Below are 27580 nucleotides of genomic sequence, written 5' to 3' on the forward strand. Positions count from 1 at the left end.
CTCGAGTGTCGACTTTAGATTGTAAATGGATTATGAAGTTTAAATAAAGGTAGACTCTCATTAGATTACATGAACATGTACCGATATCAGACAATGGAGGTTTATTGGAAATCTCACACATATACATATATTACTTGCTTTCACATAGATCTGCAAGATCACAATATTCCCTGATATTTGCTTTTCAAAAAATGATGTTAAACTTATAACTTATAAAAAGTTCTGAATTATGACATTACAAAAGCAACTACTTTTAAGACATTTAAAACATACTCTGTAATAAATTTCCCCTTTTTTAATGGTTTAGTCCTGACATATAATATTAATTTGACAAATTTCCACTTTTTATGGTTTATAATGACTAAAAAAATTCATAAAAGCAGGTATTAAACAATGTTTCTATGGATGCACATATAAACTCATTAGAATATTTCGTAGAACATTGAATTATACTAATTTACATGTATATCAAGACACAGGGAGCTGCTTGGATATGTGACGTAACAAAATAAAAACTTTAAAAATGCATAAACCTGTAAGCTGCAGCTCTGTTGCTATTTCGCCGATGTTTTCTGCTCGTCAGTATAAAAATTATTAGCATCAACTTTCCATTCGGGTGAATTATCACACAGTACACAGTGTTGTCTGTGACTTAGCTGCGAAAAAGGGGGTCACGGCAAGTGTCGGCAACATACATGAGAATACACAAAATACAATGAGAATTATGAGTTATATTCATTGATTTCATATAAAGTACTTACATTATGTGGAGGAAATGGTTCGATAAATGCAGTTAAGCAATCCATCTCAAATTAGATTATAAAAGCATCAATGCATGCTATAGAAAAACATTTAATTACAAACATACACAGAAGATTATAAAGCAGCATGAAGATGTAATGAACAATTTCAGTCATGTTCTTGCATTCTTCTATTCAAAAAGCAAGCCTGAGAAATCTATTTCTATCTTTTGTAACATGGACCTATCCATTCTCGAAGAAGTACAGTGAATTACCACATCAAATGGAAACAGCATCAATAGAGATATCAATATTACAAAAGCAATTATTATAAAAAAATTTCATTCAAATGAGAGTTATCTAATCATTCTGGCTTAAAGGGATGGTCCTGGCTGAAAGTATGTACAGCATAATAAATAATAAAGAATTCACTGAGCAAAGTGCTGAAAATTTCATCAAAATCGGATAACAAATAACAAAGTTATTGAATTTTAAAGTTTAGCAATATTTTGTGAAAACAGTCATCATGAATATTCATTAGGTGGGCTGATGTCACATCTCCACTTGTTCTTTTGTATTTTATTATATGCAATTAGGTTTATTCAAATTTTTTCCTCCAAGAACTAGAAAAATTGGATTGACAACTGATTTAGTGCATTAGATATTTAATGCTGCAACTTATTTCATTAGAAGGGAGACACATTATTCACACAAGTATGAAATAATGGAAAAAATATGATTTTATGTAATAACATAAGAAAACGGAAAGTGGAGATGCGACATCCTCAGCCAACCTAATGAATATTCATGATGACTGTTTTCACAAAATATTGCTAAACTTTACACTTCAATAACTTTATCTGATTTTGAGGAAATTTTCTGCATTTTGCTCAGTAAATTCTACTCTATGTATCAAGATATAAATATTTTCAGCCTGGACGATCCCTGTAAGATTCAACTCTTATTCTCCCCTCACTCCCTCTCCTCTCACAAAATCTCCCTTCATCCTTCACCCCTCAATCCCAACATGAACTAATCCTCACAAAGTAGAAAAAGCCATGCTGGTTATCGTCAACATGGTGCATTCCATTCCACACACAGGGGTGTGCAGCTTACCCATCACTCTCAACGTTATCTGTGTTTATTGAGCATCTGGAGAAAGCATAAAAATAAAACATATTCATACATGCCTACCTAAACTTGGAAAAAATAGAATTAAAAGATTATTAAGTTTAACCTGGCTTCTGGAAAAAATGAAAACGAATGTTGATGGAATTTCCATAATTCCATATAATGTGTAGAATCACAACTCACAATGCATGTGATAGAAAATAAACAAACCATCAAAAGGAAGGGAGAGAGAACAACCATGTTATAGCAAAATAAGCAAATACATAATTTTCTTTATTTGAACACAAAGGCAAGACTAAGGGATGGTGTATAAAATATAATAGCTAAAAAAATCTTATCCATCTAGAGTAATACTTGAACATGTATCCGTTTTTTTAAATCATCAAAAACAAAAGTTTACTAATGATAAATGTACCAAATTCACTATCTAGAAAACCCCTCATTTCTATCAAATTGATAAAGGCACAAAAAGGGGCCATTTCTTTTTTTTTCATAATAATTTTCCAGCAAGGCTCTTTTAATGTTTAAAATGGGAACCTCCGTACCCCCGGGCCCACCCCCTCTCAAGATTGGCAACTCTCTGATCTTGGTATGATGACGGTTTCATTCCAAAGTACATGTACAACTTTTCATCATCAAATCATTAATTTCTTGAACCTACAAAATCTTTCTCCAGCACACATCCTTACCTAGGCTACAAATTACTTAGGATCACGTGGCGGTTGAAACCACCCTTTATATATTATAACAGGGTCGCTTGTAAGAATATTCAAGAAAATAATCTTCTTACAAAAAGAAAACCTTCAATTTCATTTATTTCTTTCAGAATCATCATTTCCTTTCTTGAGCCTGCACATCCTTCTTCAGCACACACCCTTTCCTACAAATTACAATTACTGGGGATAACGTGGGAGTTGAAACCAGTCAAAAAAATAATGGGTTAAAACTGTATGTAATTATAATAGGGACACTTAAGAACATGCAAGAATATATTTTTATAAAAGGAACCCCTCCCCAAAAAAAACTACTTTCATAACCCTTTTTATTCTTAGAGATGATATTTGAAATCCTTTGAGAACACACACAAAAAATAAATCATACATATTGAAAGTGCAGATGAAGATGGGTAACGAGTATAATTTCAAAATATTTCGATGGGGGTGAACTTCATGTCTTGATTAAAATAAAAATGGCTTGTTACTGTTAGGTGTAACCACAATTCAAGAAAAAAAATTTACTTAAATGATAAAATTTTTTGCTCCAATACAACAAAAATATTGAGAGTAGATGGAGGAAAGCACAAGGTTGACTATTTTCTTTTGATTTTTACATGCTTGTTAATCAACAGAACTAAATGTATCTCAGCTTTTTTTCTGACATGGATTAGTGTCCAACACATATTGCAGACATACAAAAATTTCAGCCCAGAAAATACTACAGTACATGCAGAATGCCTAACATTTTTAAAATGTAAGAAGTTAGATCCCCCCATGACTTCATATATTGGTAACGTACTAGTTCTTAAAACCAAAGAATATTTTGTCTTTTTGTCACGGTTGTTAGTGAAGACGTACACTGTAATTAATGGCAAATTGGCAACAGTGACTGATAAGACTACACGTTACATATAACTTCGCACAAATCAAAACTTAAACAGGGAAGGGACAAAAATTGAAAGAAAAAAAAATGCATCACTATAATATATTGTAAACTCTACGAACACGGATCTAAATGTATGCATTAATCAATAACTGTTTCTGAATAAAATGAAGAAAAGAGTCAATACATTCAACACAAATCTCACAAAAGTACATTAAGCCCATTTACACTCATTCCATAACTCTTTATTTTCTATGAACAGCTCAATTTATGCTTGTAATCATGAATATATCGGTTTCGTTTTTTATTACCTTTTAAATTTGTTTTTAATAAATAATCATTGTACATATGGTCAATTCCAGCGTAACGGACATGACGTTCAGACAAATTTTTGTAATTCAAAGAGTTATACAGTAGAATTAGCAGTCTTTTGATAATTGTTACTAAGCTTATCAGACACATTTAAGTATCTGTTACATACACATAAAATTTCAAATCGTTTCGTTGAACAGTTGCGGAGAAATTGCAGTCTTCGTGAGCGTAACGGACATGACACGAAATGGACGAAGCATTTTTACCTCCTATTGCTTATCAAAATTCCTGTGAATTCTTAGATTGCATGCACCTGACGTTGGTGTTAATTTAATCTTAAGATCATGCTCTATCCATAAAATGGTGTTTAACAACAGTTTTGCAGTGCATTCTGTATTCCTAGCTCAAAATGTAGCGTAACGGACATGACACACGAAGCGTAACGGACATGACAGTTTCTTCCACTTTTTGTAAGCGAATATAATTATTTTATTACAAGATATGGTACAAGTCTAATTGTTTACATGTTAAGGCTAGAGGTTAGAGAGACATATCATAACTGGTAATCTGTAATATCTCCTATTATTTTGCAATTTGAGAGGGGGTCTTTTTGTACAATATTTATAAAACAAAAAAAAATATTTAGAAAAATTAATTTTACACCGGATAACAACAGTTAATGAGTATTTTCAAGTTACTACCATCCACCACACCTAATTATAGGAGAAAAAGTTGATAGAAAAGATTATTTTTTATTCACACCTTAATATTTGATAATATACTAGTGTAACGGACATGACACCCTTATGAAGTGAACTTCATCAGCACTTCTTAGTTTGAAAATGAAGGAAATATGAATAATGAAAGTAATTATGTAACAGCAAAGTACCTTTACTAACACTCTAAAGAAAAATATGTAGATATTATTAGCAGGTATCATTAATTTATAGCTATAGCCTAAATGATAATTTTATATTGAATGCAATGTTTATCATACCACTACTGCACACTGAGCAGACCAAATCTCATTTTTTGTGAGAAGAAAACAAAATATACCAGACCTGTATAAATCCAAGATGAACATATTATGGAATGTATTGTATGATAAAGAACATGTACTCGTATTAATGTCAGTTTTAAGATTACAAAAAATGGTATTAAAAAGTTTTTTAATAAAAATTTAATAGCAGTACCTGGAAACCGGTTTTTTATTATCGATTATGTATGAGTTGAAAGGTAATCAGAATGTTTGTAAATAGCTTCTGAGATTTTTTTTTTCATTCAAAATAACTATCATCCTGAGTATAATCATCCTTTCATCAAATCTTGGATGTTCTAAATCGTACGATCTTGCTTGCCGACAAATGTGGCTGTATCTAATTTTGTTGTATTGTCCGCGCTGCTTGTGTACAATTGAAGATACATCATTCAAATCATGATTATGGCTGACCAAAATACTACTATGATGACATAATTTATTGATCGCGCCACATTCTTTCCACGGCCCCTTTGCTTTGTGATACTGCAAAGAAGTGCCACTGTAGATTCATGGATTCATAGAGCTACATCATGTAACACAGATATCCGAATACAAACTTGCTTTTAAATGTGAGCCCATGCCATCACTGAAGAGGTATGTAGAGGTTGGTGAAAGTCAGATACTTTGAAGTAATATCATCAATGATCATGAATTCACAAGTTGGAGTTTTATAATGCTCCAAACTGTCAGTGCAAAAACCTAAGATAATCAAATGTTTGTTCAAACACAAATGATGCAGATTGTGATCTGAGTATGTTGCCAGATCTAGCTGCATCTTATCCTAATATTATGTGGCATACCGTTAATTCTCAGAAAAATCTACCAGAACAAGAGCTGAACTTTCATCATTCACCAACTTCTAAAAATAGCTTGAATGACATGCAGATTCTAGGAAATATTACATTCAGCTATCCTCAAACAATTGAGGCTGACCTCAGTCTGTGACACTGAGCCTAATATTTTGTTTTTGTGAATGCTGCCTTTTGCCATATATAAGGCGTCATGTCCGTTACGCGAATTGTCATGTCCGTTACGCCATTTTTATGAAAATGAGAAGTGGTAAGGGAAAATGATTGCTACACATGGTAGGGGGTTTAATTCTAACATAGAATCTGAATCTGCAGTACCTTTAGACAAATTTCCTGTAAGCTGTGAAAACTTTAAGTGAAAAACGTAACGGACATGACACTGATAATGGTAAAGAAATCACACAAATCTGAAGACAGATTTCTCTAAAATTGATGAATGGCATAAAATTTAACGATAATTTTCTGTTGATTTAAACATTAATGAACTATTCAAAAGTTAAAAGAGACCTCTGGGACCTTGTTTGCTTTTAGTAAAGACAGGAAAGATGAATTGTTTAAAAATAGCCACATTTTTTACATTTTGCAATTTACTATTCTATTTTTTTGATGATGGAAAAAACTACAAAATTTTATCAATATTGCGATTTTTCTATTGGAAATTGAGACTTTATAGATTACTTTTTAAGAAAATTTGACTGCTGAAGTGAAATCTTAAACTTCATTTTTTCTCTAAAGTGAACATTTTCCATGGAATTGCCCATATAATACCAGCTTTCTGCCAACAGTTTCTTCCATTAATCAGAACATCCTGGAATAATTTTACTTCTCAAATTTGATTAACATTTGCAGTTGTCAAAGAAAAGATTTCAACTATGTTCTGTACAGTTCTATGTAAAAAATTGCTAAATAAGTGAAATTTTGTGTAGCAGTCATAAAATTATATGGAGCAAATTGCGATGCGATACCAGGAAAATTATTCCCTGACATCTCTATGGAAGTCAAATTCTTGGTTTTTGCTCAGTGAAAATTGGTATTATACACAGATGGAAACTCTGCAAGTCAACACCTAACCCACATCTGAGCATTAAATCCTAATAACTTATTCTCAAATTCTTCTGTAACCTTAACACTATCACAATCTCAACACTGGAGATTCTTTTGCATCCATTGCAGGAGAACCAAAATACTAGGGCCAGTATTCAATATACTTAAGCCAGATTTTAAATATTTTACTAAGTATTTTAAATATTTTACTAAGTATTTTGCATATTTCAAAATACTTAAATCCATTTTTGGCATTAACTTGCATTTTGTATTGTATTTTGTTAAGAATTAAACTCAGCCACCTACCTGGCTTATTAAAGTCTGGCTTGTGCGCAGTTTACAAACTTATACACGCAGTCATACATAATGTGCACAGATGAATACATACCTTGCACATTATTTGGTTTTAAACTTTAATGATTTAACAATGGTTGTTTGGTTTTAAACTTTAATGATTTAACAATGGTTGTTAGATGTACTAGGCTACATGTAAGTATTTTGCTTAAATTTGGCTTGATAAAGTAAAATACTTAGATGTAAATCTGAATAGGAGTTTAAGAATTTTGCTTAACCAAGTACTCAATCAATCCTTTCAACTGAATACCCACCCAGGTTACCATCTAAGTCACTTAATGATACATGTAGAACTTTCATGAATTAAAACATTTTTACAATGTATATTTTTCAAGCAAGTTAAACTCATGTTAGCTTGAATTTCTTTCTCAGTGTAAATGGATATTTTCTCTCCAGAACATATATGCACATGAATTAACCATCCAAATTGATTAAGCTTTCTTTCCTGTAAAATAGTAAAATGTGATTATAAATGTAGAAAAGGACATGGATTGAAGTGGATGTAATTAAATGATTGCAGCTAAAAGAAAACTAACAAAAATAATACTTTTTAAAAGTTTGTAATTAACATGATATGCAATCTACCTGTAAAATAAATCTCATTTTCTATCCATGAAAGAGTGCAAGTGTCTGTAATACAGTCAAATAAGTTATTTAAACCAATAAACAAAATGGCCCTGTATGTATTTGACCATAAAAAATGCAAATTGTTAAATTTGAGCTTCTCACAAGAGAAATCATGAATAATAGTCAAATTTGAATAGTTTGCAAAATGCAAATCATTCAACAACCTACTTTTTCGGCCTCAGATGGATTTCAAAATGATGTAATCATGGATGCTTTTGAAAGTTTATTGGGAGGAAAGGACATACACGTATACAGTACGGTACATAAAGCATATTAATCAACAATGCATGCAGAATGTTGAAAATGCACAACATAACATAGTAAAATCAATGAAAACTCTATCTTACCCATGAACTGTGCCATTTTCCCTGTAGTTGATTTGGATGAATTTCCCAAAGCGACTACTGTTGTTGTTTACTACTGTTTTTGCATTCCCAAATGCCTGGTGATCAAAGAGAAATAAACATGTTATTTTTTCAAAACATGTCATGAGTTCAATAAAAACATGTTACATTTTTAAAAGTAATTTATCAATACAACTGCAGATTAAGTCCTTCATTATTTACTACATAACTGTAATCCATTATTCCAATAGAAAGTCTGACTTAAGGGGGCAAAAATAAAAGCAAAAAAGTGAGGAAAAAATAAAGAATAATGGAAGAAAGACTGACAAACTTACAAAATTACCCTTAAAACAACCATGAAGCTTAATATCAGAGTTAACAGTTGAAAGAGATATGATTTCAGTGTAAAGTTGCTTGACTGCATACACGGACGTGTACAGTGAGTCCATGAAAGTATGCATTTGATAAATCAATATAAACAAGTGCAAATTGTTTTATTTCATTTTCAACAGAACAATAAAAAGTATGCTCAATACATGTACATGTACTGTATAAAGACAGAAAAAATGTAAGATTACCTGGAATTGTACATACTCCAAGGAGGGGGTTGTTTCAGTAATAAAAAATTACATATACAGTACTTCCACAGCTTCTACCCCTACATGTATGTAAATTTCTTCTTTTGGGGAGGGGGTGGTTGATACTACATGCATTGTAAAATGCAATACAATACAAATATACTCTCAAATCGATTTCTGTGTGAAATGGTAAAATGTTTTTATCATAATCAAACATGTATGTTTTATCTCCTCTCAGACAATACATGTACAAACATCCCAAATACTTCAAATTTGTATCTTTGGCATCTATTCCCATCAAAACAAGAAGCAAAAACATCCACCCACTACACAATTTCTTCAATTCCATTTCCTTTTCCCCCTCTCTCCTCCCTCCCCAATGCTAATTCAGGCTACGTTTAGCGAAGGCAGAAATAGAATGAATGCACACGAAAATGAGATGAGATGCTTTTACTGTACAAGTAGCCTTGGAGAAAATAAGTGAATTTGAGTCCATTTTCTCAAAATAGTCGCACAGTGACGACAGCAATGCTACCCGAGTATGCACAACAATTTCTCCACCAGGAATAGCCACTTCTCTCTACCCTATTTCAGGCAATTCCTTCCCTCATCTCATAATAAAACACTTCTTATTGGATGATAATACCGATCAAATAATTTGTTTGTGTCTTAGCCGGAGTCCCATTCTCGTTTAGAATTTTTTGTTCGTAATTTTCTGATAAATTAGGAATTGGCAGTGTTTGCCAGTAGAGAGGAACATTTATCACAGCATAAAAACTTTTAAAAGCCAGGGAGAACTTGAATTATGTTTCATTGCATGCCGTAAGCCAATCCAACAAAGGAGGATATTGATAAATTGGGCAGAAATTCAGGTCATTCTTCCAATTTAGATAATTGACGAATGCCAATAACGGCTGCATTAATGTAAACTGCCAGCCCGGATCCCTAATTAATTGAATACTCCCGTTATAAATATGTCAACTTCGAGGTAAAAGTACATGTACATACACATGTAAATACCAGCTCATGCACGTTTTGTACAAGCACGACATTCACAGTGCTTTAAACATGATTGAATATACAATCAAATGATGAGGAAGAATACACATGTTTATATTTAAATCAAAAAGGTTGCTATAAAAACATATAAGCACCAAATATAAACTAAAATATGATTTCAATATTATTGCAAGTCAATTTAAATCTCAATGAGAACCTATCACTTCAATTGCCAATGATGACAGGTCCTACAGTTATCCATTGGTAAGAAAATCTGTGATATTGAAAACATATAGGTATTCAGTTTTATAAGATCAATACATAATCTTGCAAGTCAACAACTTTATCCATACTTACAGGTGTATGCAGCTTTTCCAAGGGAAGGTGATATTCTTGATTTGTAGTACTTTAATAGCTGTAATTTCTATAATTTGTCAAAATTAGTTCTTAGACAGAAATGATTCATCAACTTATTATACTTGCTTTCATAAATCCCTTCTCAAATCAAGCTGGTGTACATTCTACATGTACATGCATCAAACCAGTACATGTAAATGCTGTGGGGGCTTCGTGGTCTAGTGGATATGACTCCCGTCTTTCAATCTCAGGGACATGGGTTCGATTCCCAACCATGACATGTTTTCCTTCTGCAAGAAATTTACCCACATTGTGCTGCACTCAACCCAGGTGAGGTGAATGGGTACCCGGTAGGAAGATATTCCTCGAATGCTTGAGCACATAGGCAGCGCAGCTTCATGCAAATCCAGGGTTATAATAACATCGCTTTGTATCCTCAGGCAAGCATGTATGTAAATACAGCAATAATCATTATTATTACAGAAAAGAGAAAACATATTAAAGATAAATTCCAGTTTTGGTAACGATCTCAAAATGACTTTTTACAGAATCTAATATAATGACCACCCAAGTGTCTGTTTGTATGAATAAAAAATATGTGCCAAAGGATTCTGGGAGAGATTGTGTAATTGCTGAGAAATAAGCAAAATAAGCGCGGATTCGGTTACTTCCGTCGGGTCTTTATTCCAGCAATAATAATACACTGTCCCACGTGTGCCTATCTGTGTTGGTGATCTTCAGTGTAAACGTTTTTCAGCGTAGATTTCAAGATTTCACAAAGTTCAGTTTATGTAACTGTACCAGATCTAGATCCTCGATGATATTCTGACAATTAAGCCTGGTTTTACAGACTTTCTCATGAAATCAGTTTTTACTGCAACTACTGGCATTTATCTTTAAAGTGATTGGCTATTAAACATTAATTTGACTTTTTTAAAATCTGAGCTAGAAGGCAACACTTGTCACCTGTGTGTGTGATAAAGTTAAAAAAATATAGCGAAGAAAAAATTGCGTCCGAAAATCAATATTTACAGTGTAGTGCTTCAAAAAGTGAAATATAAAGTGACCGGAAACACCATCTTATTTTCATCCCATACACTTATGTGTTCTATTTAAGCGTCTTTTAAGACGCCTAATTACATAATTGGGTTTGCCTTGTATTTTTAGCTATTCACTCCCAATAATGGTTATTTTCAGGGTTCTTTAGTTCTAATACTTTTACACATGTTTCATCTTGGTTTGATAATTTTTCAAATCGGCTCCTCACAAAGTTAAATAATAGGCCTACCTTTCAAATACATTTCTACCATACATGTACTATATCATTATAAAAATCCAATGATCAAATAGTTCCCAGAGAGCAATTATATTGAGTGATTACCCATAATTCCCTATTTTAATAGGGGATCAGGAGTGCATCATTTATCATTTCCAGGATAGGGGGTACAGACAATGAAATAAACTGTGTTTATGTATGAGTCACCAACATTAATGTTGCCTCACGATCCATTAACTCAAGCTGTGTTCATACGAGGGGGGTTACTCATGTTTGGAAGGCGCCTTTTTTATTATTATTAAAAACTCTATCTTTTCTAAGGGAAATCACTAGCACTAGACTAGGATATTAAAAGTACAATCGGTATCTTGAATTTATCAAGGGTAAGTAATGATATAGAAACCAAAATAGTAACACCACCAAACATCGATGAATTATGGGGATTAGATAATATTCATTTCAAATATCCCTGTAAATGACTACATCACTCTCCCCGGCCCTTACAAATATTCTTGTGAATATAGATTTATTCGTTTTTTTTATTGTGCCCATTGAGTGATGAAAAATTAATTTTGTAAACTTACATGTACGTGATGTTCTTCACACAAATTGTATTTTGATATAAATATTTCTTTCAAGTATTAAAATTCTGGGAAGAAAAAAAAAGTACAGTGTAATAACGCGTTCTTCCAGTGTATGTTTACTAGCTTTGAAAACTTGTGTTTTGATGGTCAAAAGAGTACTGTCACAGAAGTCATTACTAGTTCCATAATAGTAAAAAAAATGTTGATAAATCAAGAGAGTTAGCCAGCTAATTCGCAAACCCAGGTTTGCCTAGGTATATATATATGATGTAATACCATTTACACGCTATTCAAGCTAGGCCTAATTCTAAAAAGGAGTCCTTCTTGCACATATTCCATATTGAATATTCAACCCAATGTCAATCCCTAACTCCAGCTCATGCGAACGGGGTTTCTTGAACCTCAAGATAAATCTCAAATGTAATGAGCTGGGGACATTTTCATCAACATATTTGTCTGAGAAGTTGTCAGACCTGATTTCTTTCCTTGATCTTGTTTGGCTGAGAGGCACTGTTACTATGGTGATTGTACAACGCCTACTTAGTTTGTTGTACGCGATCAAATGGGAGGCTGAATGTCAAACATTCGCACCGTTGCACACATGATGTACCATCCAAAATGTTCCGTTACACGGTTTTGGGAGGTGACGTCACAATATGATTCAATTCATGCGCTCAGTGAAAAATGAAGGTGAAATACACATATGGCCTGCTAAAAGCGCAATGCTGCCTGAGGTCATGTTGGATTTTGCTTTTCGCTTTCAAAATTGCTCCCTTTTCATAGATTACTGCAGGGAAAAACTCTTTTTGTTTTTCTTTTCATATTTTCGCTGAACACTGGGGCGTTGTACAACACAAATAGCGAATACTCTTATTCGTGCAATGGTGCAAGATTTTGCATTCGGTGAAAGAAAGAAACGCTCTATTCAACTCGGCTAACGCCTGGTTGAGTAGAGCATCTTTCTTTCACCCTTTGCGAAATCTCGCACCATCGCACTCATGCCTATTTGTATACTGTCAGAAAAAACTGGACGTGATCTCCCCTGATCCTGAGAATCTAGCATTGAGCAAGTTTGCGCTGGGATTGGCTTAACATATGCTAGAAGACATTAATATGAAACATTCATATAAGGCACAATGCTTCCAAGCGCTGGATTTTATTACCCCGGCCTTAGCAAAGCTACCCTGATCAGACGTTCAGGCAATTAAGGAATTTCTTCCTACTGGGTACCGAGTGGCAAATGTAGATAAACACCTTGTTACAGGACGAGAGTGCTGCGGTGGGATTCAAACCCCGGGACCTTGAGGTTCAAAGTCAGGAGGCTTATCCACTGAGCCATATTTACCTGCCCTGAGATTTCAATCATTAACAACGCAATATAAAGGCAATGAGTAATTTGGTATATACCTCAAGCACTGGGCCTGCTCCTAAAAGAGTCTGTTCTACACCGCTGGCAAATCCTTTCTGACTCAGTGCCGTCAGATGGTGTATCAACAACGTAGTACTTTCCGTCTTCCCTGATCCACTTTCTCCTGATATCACAATGCACTGATTCTGTTTCTCCTGGAGCATCGTATGAAACGCAGCATCCGCAATTGCAAAGATGTGCGGGGGAAGCTCCCCAAACCTGTGGTTCTGATACAAATTGACATACTTTGGGTTGTAGATAGGGAAGAACTTGAAAGGGTTCACTGCTATAAGTATTGATCCAACATACGTGTAAATCTTGCCCTTGCGAAATCTGGCCGATAAGTTGTCCAGGAGTGTCTTTTCGTTGAGATCAGGCAGTTTGCATAAGTCATGGCAGTCACCGGATGCTGAGGGTTGCGGGAAGTACCCGCTCACAAAGGAGTCTATGCTCTTCATGTCAGACATGTCTGGGAGTGCTCCTGGCGTCTCGTTTATGCCACGTAAAAAGAAGCGGTAGTTCGTCTGAAAGGTGCCCGAGTCGGTGGAGTCACCACCACTGCTGTCCACTATCTTTGGCCAGAGTAATTGCACTTTGACGGGACACTCCACCAGGTCTAGCCGACGCTCCTTGCAGCTCTGTCCCGAGTCTTGGCAAACCTCTGACAGACAGTATTCCTCGGGTTCGGAAAGGGCAAGCTTGCAGCAGAGGGCCTCCAGAAGGTCTTTGGTACTGGTCTGCTTGGTGGCTTGGATGACAACGTAATGCCGATCGGGGTCAACGGTACCAGGGTGAACCCTCACAGCATAGACGGTGTCGTCCACCCCAACACCATCCGCCATGGTTGAGCCAGGGGTCTGCACCTGCATTTATGCAAAGAAAAACAAAAATAACTCAGTTACTGATGAAAATACCTAAAACAAGCTGTCATCAGCAAAGAAATTCCCAGGTATCAGGATGCTCCTGTATTTTGGTGATTCGTTTGATAATATATAAAAAAAAAAATAATTTTACATCCAACACCAATGACATGAATTAACAAGGTTAAGAGAACTTTTGTTTCTTTGTTTTCTAACAGGGACAGCTGTAAAGTTAACAGAAAATGAAATACAAATATTACTCAATCATACACACCCACAATCTTCCAGATCAAAAAAATGTTATCATACCAAAGTGCAGCCAAATATTGTGTGATGCACAAACTGGAGAAGTACTATATACACTTTACCTGCATTACTTCAGAACAACGTTGAGTGCGATCAAACATCATATAAACTGCAAATACCAAAATGAGGATACTGTTGTGAAAAAATCAACATCATACTCATATAGACTTCAGTATATCGCTTTTATAACCAGATATTTTTCCATAAGAAGTTCCCTTTCTTGTTTGTAAGATCTAGTTTCCAAGATTAAAGGATCCAAACAAAAAGTACATGATGCTCCTTGGTCACTGCCCACACACACACTAAAATTTTCTTTCACAAATTCACAGGTAGCAGTTCTGCAGCAGATCGTCTTCACAAAAGTGACTTCAGAACTATATTTTGAATCTGTGTGAGTCAGGTAGGCTGGAGGGAACTCCTTCCATTCATTGAATTAAGTCATTGATGACTGGGCGACCATCGGGGTTTACAAAGGGGGTTAGATTTTTACGATATTGCTCGACAATGCAACCACAATGGATGTTTGCTCAGGCTTTGTCATAGAGGAGGTTAAACACAAAAAAGCAGTGGAATCTTTGTTACTTCATCAATGGGCAATTATCCTTGACACTGAGCTGTAATACCATGCATGGTTTATTTACACGCCCCTGATCCACCCCCCCCCCCATGTTCATGTCTGTCTGTCTCTTCCTCTCTCTTTTCTCCCCTTTTCTCTCTCCTTTTTATCTACATGTTTATCTTGTCACGGTGTACTACATAATGTGATACTTTTCTGTCACTCACAACAACAAGTGGAATTTTCAAGGCAATTCGACAAAAATATCTAGCAGATACATGTATATACAATCTTGCTCTGCATTCTCCACAGAACATTTCAGAACAATAGAGGGAACAGGGATGCCAGGGGACCGTTTCATCAAGCTGTTCGTAAGTTAAGAGCGACTTTAAGAACGACTGGTGATCCTTTCTTACGCGTTAAACCATCGCCAATTCAATATACCACGTACCGCAAGAAGGGATCACCAGTCGTTCTTAAAGTCGCTCTTAACTTACGAACAGCTTTATGAAACACCCACCAGTTCTCTCTACCTGTTCAAATGTAAAAAAAATAATAATAGGAACTATATTCCTCCAACAGGAGTTTATGGGATTGGGAATAACTGGTAGCAAAGTCCAAGTGCATGTCTCTTCCTCATTTTGATTTGAAAGTGGTAGGGAATTACAGCCTGGGACTTGCACGTTCCATGCTCAGAATCATAAAATAGAGAGAGTAGTTGTGCTAACTTTCTCGGCCCCTGTGGCCCGTTTCATAAAGAGTTGCAACTGTTGCCATTATGGCAACTACCATGAAAACAGTGCTCTGCAGCTAATCAGAATCAAGGTTACCATGGCAATTACCATAATGGCAAAGTTACAACAGTTGTAGCTCTTAATGAAACGGGGCCCCTGTTGGTCTGGTCTGCTGGGCAAAAACTTCACTCAAGTTAGGGTCTGAATTTGCAGCTACATCTATAATGCCTTGTGTACTAAAAGGCTCTCTCAAAACAGCAATTTGTTTTTTATATATATGTTCTAGTCTTTGGATGGAGACCCACTTGTTGATCAAAGTTTCAATCAGGGTCTGTGCCTGCAGACTATTGGTTAGCCTATGATTGTTCTTCGAAAGCTTATTTTGTGTAGGTTTTTTTTTCCATAAAGACAAAAGGATTTGGGTATCCTCATCACAGGAATTTAGAAATCTCCAGTCAATAGACAACAAAAGCCCCCCCCCCCCATCTTTCATTATTCTATCTCTGTCTCTCTCTCTCTCTCTTTATCTCTCATCTCTCTTCCTTTCTTTATACAACATACATGTAAATCTTTAAATACCCAGACTGAGGAACTGCAAATATTCCCTTTCCTCCTTTATTTACACATTCCACCATTCCATTCACACTTGGCTACTTACTCCCAATGTTTGAACAGGCATAGTCCTAAAATAACGCTACTACTACAAGAAGCTTTTAAAATCCATTTATGGCAGTTTCTTTATAGATCTTTAGCATTTTCTTAGGTCAAATATCACTGTCAAAGGTCAATGACCAAGCAGGGTGTTGACCTCTATGTACGCCTGTGTAACCACATGCAATTCATAAGACAGTAGAATTCATTTTGATGTAGTATTAACTTTTTTTGAAGCTATTTTGAACATAACTCCTACACTTAATTCTGATATCTTATTCTCGCATCCCATTTGCATTTATCCTAAGTTTTTTTTCCATTTTATTTTTTGCATGTCTTTTATTATTTCTATAGGCCTATATTTGATGTGCATTACTACAGTTGTCTAGAGATGAAATAATGAACTGAGCTGATCTAAACTTCTGATCATGTTTGACTGAAAATCTTGTTGATTTATGTTCACACGTATATAAAACAGGTCAGCTTGTCTACTACAGTGTGTTATGTTCTATTGTAAAAAGTTCCCAGCAAACAATACAGAAATATGGAACTGAAAATAGTGCTTTGGGAACCAGCTTATCCTACTTCATACATTTATAACGATTGTTGATGACAGATGGAATAAAACAAAACCACAATGGCAAATGAAATCTATTCGCCCAATAGGAGTAGTCTTGAACTCCAGTTTCCAGACCCTGACCTTTCAACAATAATTATTGCACTACATATTTTAGGATCTCATCAATTCCAGAGTTTGAGTGTGATAAAATAATGCAAAATTACAAAATAAATTCATTACATTCACTTGCTACTATTGTTGTTATTTTTGTAGATGCAATATAATTTACCAAGATTGTGAATTATTCATAATTAACATCCCTGCACACCTTACAATTGCTCTGTGACCTAAATTTAGAAGAAAAAAAAATAAAATTTGATGCTAATATTGAAACATGGAATATCTTAGTGCGTAATATTCTAAATCGCTGTAGGAATACCTAGAACTATGGCTATGCTATCATCCTTATTAGAATAAAAGCGAATTTAATATCTAGTCATAATGACGTCAAAAACAATCGTGCAATTGGCTATACAATTTGAAACTAATTTGGCCTTTACTCAAAAATAAAGCTTGCAATCATCCAAAATGTTTAAATTACTATTCTTTCAGTTAATATGAACCTCAAATAAAAAGATACTTTTTTTCATTCAAATTTTCAGAAAATATTTGTTCCAAAATCGGATCTTGGACCAGTCGTAAGGTGTGCGGTGGCCATAAAAGAACATTTGCTACAAATACATGTACCTCTTGGAATTTCCAACTATCAAAGGGTTGATCCAGAAAAAGATCTTTGCCTTAGTTTCATTCCATTATAAAAAAAACTTTGGCCCGTATTCTGAAGTCGGGTTTAACTTAAACTCAGGTTTAAAGTATGGATAGCCAATTGTTACATAAATAACTAATGATAGATATTTCAGCTCATTTGGCTCTCAAATCATTCCTAATTGTCAAGGAAGTATAAATGGATGATTGTCTTCACCATCGATGAATCAAGAAAGAGCACATTAAACATAAAGAAACATACAACTTAATAAAAAATTTGACACTTTTGGCTTCCCATAAACTTAGCACAGAGTTAGACCATGGTCTATAAAGTTAAACCTGACTTCAAAATACAGGCCTACTTCCAAATGATGAATCATTTCATATTTCTTTTGTATTAAATGAAATATTTTCCTTTTCTCGAGCCATGCATGTTAATTGATAGCATGCAGTCATTTCATCAATTCCCATATTTCATAAAAATATGAGTCACGTGCATGTAATGCAGTATGCATGTCATCATTACATGATCTACATGTACTTGAATTGCAAGTAACCAAATTGCAAGTAACCAGTCCATGGAAAATATGTTGGGTTTTTTTAATGAAAATTCTAGCAGCTTTGATTATGCAATTATTACTGATGTGAAAGTACATGTAGGTTTCTTGGAAATGTGAAAAGGAAAGGAAGAAATCCCTAGAAAGTCTGCATAAATTTACATACTTCACAGAGCCATAGGAAGGAAGTAAATACTGTTGGTGAAAGTGATGAAACCAACTACATGCATTGTTCTTGCAAAAGGCAATGGATACTACATACACAAATGGCCTACTCAGTCTTTCTTTCTGAAGCAAACCTGAGAAAAAAAGCATCTTTATATTGGTGCGGATGTGATATTCCATCAATCAAAAAATAATCATTTTCTTTATAATATATCCGCAATGAAAGCAATCTAATCATAGAGAGAAAAATTAGCACATTTTTTTTATAAAGACATGCCTAAACTAAATCACAAGCTAGATTCAGTCAAAGCTAAGATTCAATAGGTGGTTTCAGACCGCCTCGAAGTTCGCCAGTTCCAGGTATTCTCTGATCGGGAAATTTACCCCGATCAGAAAATACCAGGTATTTTGGTAATGTGAAAGCAAACTACGCGTAATTTCCCCGAAAGAAAATACCCGCTAAATAGTAGGTACTTGGCGAAATTACGAAAACTTTCGTGGGGATTTTTCCAAGGTCGCAGATATTTTGGCGATGTAAAAGCAAATTACAAGAACTTTTAGCCCAGCGTGTCGTTGGGCGCGGCGGCGTGGGTGGCTGCTGGGCTAGTGATTTTGAATCTCGCGCCTTGCCTGCTTATCAGACCATACTGCGCATGCTCGTAACTTCGGGAACTTATCCTGAAGGATGTGTTTCGGGGCGGTGTGAATGCAGGAATAATTAACGGTATTTTTTAGCCTTAAAAAGTTCTCGTAATTTAACGGGGATTCTTGTGATCGAGGCGGTTTGAAACCACCTTGTATCTCCTGTGTGCCTCTTGCCCTTGTTTTATACTTTATTAATGAGTGCTTACTATGGAAAAGATATTAAAACTAGATAAAGATACATCCTGTGGAAGCAATTCTAAATTCGGTAAGCGGGGGAACTATGCCTAACCTTGATTAAGCAAGCATGAAATAATTCTAGAGAATTGATAGTTAAACAAAATAGGCCTACAATACTCTTGAATCCTTAATTGTGGAAAAAATTATGAAAAAAAACTCCTTAGACATCATAAAGTTATGAATCAAACTGTCAATTTCTTTTGCATTCATGAGCTACTACACTATTACTGCATAGACCTAACTGCGTGCATTATACACAACACTGAAAATTCTATTTAAGAGGTCAAACCACGACCCAAGCTACGCCATGTGACCTAATAATAAACTTGGGATATAATATTTATGTGGGCGCTTCCTTCGTGGGTGAAAAATCTGATGTAAATGTCAGATTTAGTTCACCGCAATTTCAATTCTTTGATAATCGGTTGAAAATAGCTTGTTTTCCAGTGTTTTCCCACACCCACAGCATATATCTGAGTTTTAAAAAAATGAAGAAGAAACAACTATATCAATTTCCTATTTTCATTTTTGTTTTATTTCATTTGGTTTATTTACAAAATAAATATTATTACAACCTATATACTGACTATGATTTTCATTTTGGAAATAGAATGTGCTTTTGCTTGTGTATGTGCTGCAAGCCGTAGAGGCCAACAGGGTTCCTGATCAAATAGGCCTACTTTATAGCTTGTAGCATAAACTCAATATTAAAGTAAAACCCCCCTCCCCCTAGTCTGCAGGCACAGACCCTGATTAGAACTTTGATCAACAAGTGTGCCTCCACGCAAAGACTAGCACATACAAGACTTGCTGTTCCAATACAGGAACAGTGAGAGGGCCTTCAGTACACAAGGCATGAGTAGGCTGCACATTCAGACCCTTAAATCGAGTGAAAGGTTTGCACACCAGACTACCTCCCCCCCCTCAATTTGTAAATATTCATTTTTGCTTCTTTTTTTTTTAATATGGATCTATATTCATGTATCACTTCACACATTCAACAAATCATGGGATTGTTTTGAAATGATACACATAACCCCAATCCTATGCAGTAGGTTCACGGAAAAGTTAATACCGGTAATCCCTCGAAAGATTTGATACATTTCGCCATTCTCATGCATGAGTAACAATAAAAAGATAGCAAAATAACAGCTTGAACAATGGCTATAAAAATAAGGCTTTTGAATCCATCCAGCATGCCTCAGCATGTAGGGATGTGACAACGTGCACTGTACGACAAACTTTAATATCAAAACACTTCCTTCAAAAATTAATCAACATTGCATGCAACACCAAGTATTTATGTATAATTTATAGGCCTACATGATGATTTTATTAGCTGCATCACCACTACATGTACTTTAAAAATCACCACACATCAATTTCAACATATGTCTAAAAACCAAAATTGTACGCCCTATTACAGTACTTTTCCTACTACAGTACAGATGTAAACAAGAAAATTCTAACCACATGGCAGAGCTGTAGACAGCAGCAGCAAAAGGTCTTGCTTTGTGTACACTTGTCAAAATCCATAGCACACAACAATGGCACCGCTCATCCTCAATTATTCGGAAGCCGCGATCCTCTGCTTGCGTGGCCTGGCTGGCCTAATAGGATACCTGCCCTTCGCAATCAAAGCATACTGATCAGAATAATGTCCACACGCTATTCAATACCCCACTTGATAGTATGCAGTGTGAAACTGCGAACTAAATATTCTATTCTAGTTTAGAGTTTGGATCTTGCGGTCATTTTAGTCTCTCTTTTTTTTCCTCCTTCCTCGAGTTAGAGCAATCAATTTAATTGGTTGGTAATTCTCTATACATATTCGTATGAGTCAAATCAATTAAAGTGTTAAAGAGAAATGCCAGTAGTTGCAGTAAATACTGATTTCATGAGAAAGTCTGTAAAACCAGGCTTAATTGTCAGTATATCATCAAGGATCTAGATCTGGTACAGTCACATAAACTGAACTTTGTGAAATCTTGAAATCTACGCTGATAAATATTCACACTGTAGATCACCAACACAGATAAGCGCCGTGGGACAGTGTATAATTATTGCTTTGAATGTCGTGCCTGACGTTTGACCCGAATCCTGTGCTTATTTGCTAATTTCTCAGCAATTACACAATTTCTTCCAGAATCCTTTGGCACATATTCTTTATTTATAGTTATACAAACAGACACTTTGGTGGTCATTTCATTGGATTCTGTACGAACTCATTTTGATATCGTTACCATTTACCTTTAAAAGCCCATTACTAGTATTTCATGTTGCATCAAAAATACTTTTTTGTTCCTATTCGTATTCAGTCACACATTTCTAGCATATTATTTTAGTCATAGATTATCCATCAGATATAGTCATAGAGTACTCACAATGTCTATCCTATTGACTACAATAATAAGGAAGTACGTATGTATTGCTGTACACAGACCTACAATCCACAAACAGTTTATAGAATCGCATTGTTTGAAATATCAATCACAGAGTGTGTTAGTTCTAGTTATTATTACAATATACAGGAAGTACTGATTTCTAGTTTTCTACTTTGTTCGACTTTCAATTCAGCTGCATATGAACGACAATCCAACAATCAAAGAATGTTTCCATTCCCAACAATGATTTAAATCTAGACAATAATTAAGTTTGTATAAATCTATGAAAATAATCATTAAATACCAGGGCTGGTATTCAATTTAATGAATATCATTATTTTATGTAACATTTTACTTGGCTAAACAAAATGCTTTAAAATAATGTGCAATGTACATGTATGTATCCACTGGGTGGACAGCATATGCCCATTTAAGCATTGGTGGCGGAAGCCAAAAAATTTAGGGGGGGGTCCACCTGAAATTTTGGGATGGGCACAGGTAAAAAATTGGACAAGCAAAAAAAAAAGTAATCGACCAAAATTTAAGGGGAACCACAAAAATTTTAGGGGGGGCCTACCTGAATTTAGGGAGATGCAGGAAACAAAATTGACGAGCAAAAAAAAAAAGATTATCAACAGTAATTTTAGGGGGGTCCGTCCCCTCCACCTCAAACTAAGGGGGGACAGGACCCCCCACCCCCCCACACTTCCGCCACCTATGCATTTAGGCAGCAACTTTAGATTTACGCAAAAGACTACACTCAAAAATACAATTCAATACCAAAGATGTTAATAAGTACTTAACTTAAACAAAATACTAAGTAAAACTTAAGTTTTGAATTGAATACCAGGCCAGCCTGGGGCTTAAATTAATCTAAGGACTACTCATTAGGCCATGGATACATGTATGTATGCCCGTTTGACTGGCTTCGGTGCCCTCTAATACTAGGCCATGGATATATTTGGTCCCTGTGCTTATTATCAACCATTTTTCTATGCTCAGGGAGAAGCATTACCATGAAACTAAAGAGATTAAAGACATGTATAATGAATGACATAAAAATAACATATTCATGAAGGCAATTTTGGCTTTTTTTTTCAAAGATACACTGATCTTTTCCATATCTTCACAATATCTTTGAATTTCCAAATTTATTCAGCACACTTTAAAAGAAATTCATGAGAAATGAAAGTAGGGTACTGTTCAATATTCAATCTATTTTCTTCATTAGAGTCAAGTCCCATCGATCGTTTGAGGGCAGCAAATATCAATATAACAATGGTCATCAATGTGAGATACATGTACAAGTATTTACAGAAAGGAAAAATATAAAAATGCAGAATTGCCTATCTTAGCCATGTAACCGTTTCAATATCCTGCGTTAGTACGCTACCGTACATTACTTACATATCTGATAGGCATACATTCCTATGCAAAGTAATAAGATGCAGATGGATAAACACGTACCACTAAACCTCACCCCAGAATCATGGAGTCAATGCTCATAATCAATAATCTACTTACTTGAGCCAAATCTCGAGAGCACTGATGCCGACACAACAGACACTGACACCCATTGTCATACACATCCTCCTCCTCCTCCTGCTTCACGAACATCATTCACAAAGCCACTTTAATAATAATAGCCCAAACCTCCCAAATCGGACGAAGGCATCTTCCCACCGTCCGCCGCATACATCCACTGACGAGGCGAGACTGCACAACCACACCGCCTCTCAACTCTCTCCCCATTCATTCAAAACGGAGCTAGTAGAGAGCTCTGTATTCCAAAAAGTGTGTGTGTGTGTGTGTGGGAGCGCATGATAATGAACATGCCAGACACAGACATCCCTCATGGACTGGTATTGATATTGTGCGAGGGGGGAGGAATATTTTGCATAGAATATATTGATTGCCTGACATTATACCTGCTCCATTTCTCATCAATGGGATCCAGCAAAATGGGAATTTTGTTATTCTTTTCAATAGAGCCTATTTGGGGGTTATTCTTTTCAATATAAAAGCTTATTTCTGTATTCGCCAGTGAAAGTACATGTAGGTGTAGAACTAGCATGTAGACCTTATGTAACGTAAAGTCGTAATAAAATGTTTAAATAAGTGTGTACATGTCATTGACATGGAATGAATATTGCCAGTTCATCTGTCCTTTCTGTTCCCTTCTTTATATTTCAGCCTTTCATCTCCTTTTCTTCTTTTTATCTCTCATACAGTAAAACATGAATTTGTTGTACTTTTCAATCCATGACATTGAATGTAGGTGTAGAATAGCATATATATAGGCCTACATATGTACATATAAAATGATAAACATTGATAAACAATGCTAAACTTCATACAAATCACTGAAATACTTCATTTCTCAAATATTGCATTTCTTATGAAAATTAATGTACCATTATTTTAAAGCAAATTATTGCTTGGAATGTGCCTACCCTGGATACTTGGCTAGATCTGCACAGACAATGTTCATCTTGATTCTATTTTTTTTTCAGAGGGGGGGTGCAAAACATGCAGTAATTTTCAAAGAAAAACTTGGTTGGGTTGACAAACTACACTTAATTGCAATCACACTCTCAAAACCAATATGGAGACACGAGATTGAGGGAGATTAAATGGCATGCTATTTAAATTATACAATGACAAAAGGATGCAACTCCATTAGTCTTCTTGATGAATGCATAAATATTTTCCATTCCCACTGCGTGCCCAAAATCACTAGGGCAAATTAGTCTGCAAGCGCAGACTCATATTTGACAGTTTTATCCATTATACCATGTCTAGAGTGATAAAGACTAGGTACCAAACTCTCTGTCTGTGGCAAATAAGAGCCAGCTGCATGAATCTAGTCTCACTTCAGACTCTACATTATACACTTTGAAAATTCAAAAAACAACTGAGGGTATGTGCCTGAAGACTAGGAGTAACCATACAAGCTATACTGTGAAACTACATAAGACAACTATTTACGAAACAAATTTGAAAAAAAAAATTGTTAAAGTAAAAACTGAACTTCTACTGACTTAATAAACCAAAGGTCAAGTTTATGTGAAATGTCTTAAAAGTGTCATATGTGAACAAAAACCCTGTTTTATCAAATCAAGTGTTGCTTCCTTTTAACAATGAAGAGCAGATTATACCATTAGGTTTGATGACTGCATACCATATCTGACAAAACAAACCGGTCATGTGTGTGTCATCAGTATGAAAATGCCTTTTGAAAAAAATGAAACAACACAGACAGATTTAAATAATATGGAGATTAGCAATGTTGGTTCATGTAAAGCAGTTAATTCCTCCATGAACTTCTAGTAATATGCAGCATTAATGTGATAAGAGTCGTATAGATAATACTGTACATGGAGGCAATTTGATGAAGCTTTTGTTTAAAGTGAAAAATCAAACAGCTCTTTTGAGGTATTCCACATGAAAGAATGATCAGAAATTCAAAATAATATGGGGTCTTTAATGGACTGGGAAAAACTTCATCAAACTGCAACAGTCAAAATTATCTTTTCTTACATTATTTTCCTATTAACTTCGTTAATTACATTAAACAAGTATGTAGTGTTGAATTCCTGTGGTTAGAACTAAAATCATATTATATTCCAGGTAATGTACAAAGCATCAGAGAATTAAATTGAATTTCATGAAATTAACTGAAACAATGGGGATGGGGCTATTGCGTAGAGTGATATGGAGATTGCACAAACCTGTAGTAACTCAATCCCACTCTTTCTCACCTGCATAATGTCATTAATTTTCCACCTCCAAAATTCCTCTATAGGGCCGTCTGCACCAGCCTGATTTTTCAAATTAGCGTGCTATTACTGATCCGGCAAATTATGCCGATCTGAACAATCTTGAGATTATTTGTAATGGTAACGCAATTATCGCACTAGTTGGTAGGAATAATCTTGAGACTGCAATCCCAAGTCAACTTGGGATTATTTGCAAAATAGCGGGTTATTTTACGAATTATCCCGCTAATTTGCAGGTGCAGACGCACTCGGGATTATTTATTCATAGTGTCAGACTATAATGCATCGATGCCTCGCTCGAGCAAGAATCGCTCTTTTTGCGATGGTGGAGACGGGCTTTCTTGAATCTCGAGATTAATCGTGAAGAGGGCCGATCGGGCTAAATCTCGAGATTGAGCGAACTCGGGCTGGTGCAGTAACGCCTTAAGATTAAAATGTATTTTATGATAACAAATTGGCAACTTTGGCATTGTCACGGCTAACTGATATTCCAGTTCGTCCACAGGACTCCTCAGATTTCTTCTGCTGTACATGTACCAATTGCAAATGAGAGAAAACAAATAATGGGGACTCTGTATGAAAAAAGGTGGTTTCAAACCGCCTCGATCACAAGAATCCCTGCTAAATTACGAGAACTTTTTAACGTTAATTATTCCTGCATTCACACCGCCCCGAAACACATCCTTCGGGATAAGTTCCCGAAGTTACGAGCATGCGCAGTATGGTCTGATAAGCAGGCAAGGCACGAGATTCAAAATCACTAGCCCAGCAGCCACCCACGCCGCTGCGCCCAACGACACGCTGGGCTAAAAGTTCCCGTAATTTGCTTTCACATTGCCAAAGTACCCGCGACCATGGAAAATCCCCGCGAGAGTTCTCGTAATTTCGCCAAGTACCTACTATTTAGCGGGTATTTTCTTTCGGGGAAATTACGCGTAGTTTGCTTTCACATTACCAAAATACCTGGTATTTTCTGATCGGGGTAAATTTCCCGATCAGAGAATACCTGGAACTGACGAACTTCGAGGCGGTCTGAAACCACCTAAAGACATGCTTTTCCAAATTTAAGTTCCCTATCAAAACTATGATTCATCATCTACCAAATCAAATTGAATTTGAATTGAATTTCTATTTCAATTGAAATGAACATAAATCATGGCGTGTTTTCCTTTACAGCAAGATATTTATCCAAACTGTGCTACACTCAACCAAGGTGAGGTGATTGGGTAACTGGTAGGAAATGCAGTGTTCGTAACAGCTGCTCCACTATTTAAAAGCCAGGGTAATTATGCTGAATCACTGTTCATAAACAAGCATAATTATCACAAGTCTTAAAAAAAAACATCTCATACCTATACTGAGCTCCAATAAAACACATCCATAAATGTTAAACAAAGCTGAATCCAAAACTTCACATACTGCAAAGGATATACATGAATTAGAAGCGAGCTTACACATAATTGTACAGACTGTAATATATCAAAGAAAAAGAGAAAGGAAAACAAATCGAAGGAAATTGCTGGGATAATTCCATCCCTGTACAAACCCCCGCTTCCTGAATATATGTCCACCAATGATTGCAAAGCTTTCCTGTAAGATAAAAATCATATTTCCTAAAATCTGGACTTCATGAACAGCCCACAGGGATACTGTACAAGGATAGTACACATAAATATGGATATCACAATTTTTACGTACCCTGGTACTTGAAATTACTGTCAAAATGCACAAAAGGAACATATCCATGTAGATATTATTATTGTTTGAGGTGTCAAATTCCATTTTCATTTAGAATTTACAAATATTCACATTTTGTTTTTAAATTTTCAGACAGCAGTTTTCAGTGTTTACGTAACATGCTCTGGTCAACCTGGAATCTCAACTCTAATTTCAATGAATAATCTAAATCTATGCGAAAAAAATAGTTAATAGTTGATGTAATCTGTTAGCCTTTACAAAATAATGCGCCATCATACATAATTACAATTCTACAGTGCGTATCAAAAAAAAGTTTACACTTTGAAAAAATCCTGTAAAACTATGCATTTGTAATATCCTGAAGATTTTTCCACATTTTAACATTGGTACAGGTCCATTAAAGTAAATAACGATATAACTGTCAAAAAATATTTCCGCTTGAGTGAGCACCACTTACTTTTGAAAAGTTAGTGAAAAATGATT

The 27580-nt window shown here is 35.3% G+C and overlaps 1 protein-coding gene across 6 annotated transcripts in view; it reads right to left on the reverse strand.

Annotated features, from left to right (window-relative positions):
- LOC121415090 (unconventional myosin-IXAa-like) overlaps positions 1 to 23322 on the reverse strand; it is a 76268-nt gene extending 52946 nt beyond the window's left edge. For 3 of the 6 annotated variants that reach the window (XM_041608174.1, XM_041608179.1, XM_041608178.1), the window contains exons 1-3: positions 23145 to 23322; positions 13201 to 14064; positions 8003 to 8097 (exon numbers count right to left, since the gene is read on the reverse strand). In XM_041608174.1, the coding sequence (XP_041464108.1) occupies positions 8003 to 8097; positions 13201 to 14064; positions 23145 to 23240 (1055 nt within the window). In that variant the 5' untranslated portion in view covers positions 23241 to 23322. Of the gene's footprint in view, positions 1 to 8002; positions 8098 to 13200; positions 14065 to 14429; positions 14770 to 20706; positions 21051 to 23144 lie in introns of those variants that run through there. The other 3 variants (XM_041608175.1, XM_041608176.1, XM_041608177.1) reach the window with 3 other exon arrangements.
- Positions 23323 to 27580: the final 4258 nt, after the last annotated feature.

The sequence above is a fragment of the Lytechinus variegatus genome, chromosome 5 (assembly GCF_018143015.1).
Source record: "Lytechinus variegatus isolate NC3 chromosome 5, Lvar_3.0, whole genome shotgun sequence".
NCBI lineage: Eukaryota > Metazoa > Echinodermata > Echinoidea > Temnopleuroida > Toxopneustidae > Lytechinus > Lytechinus variegatus.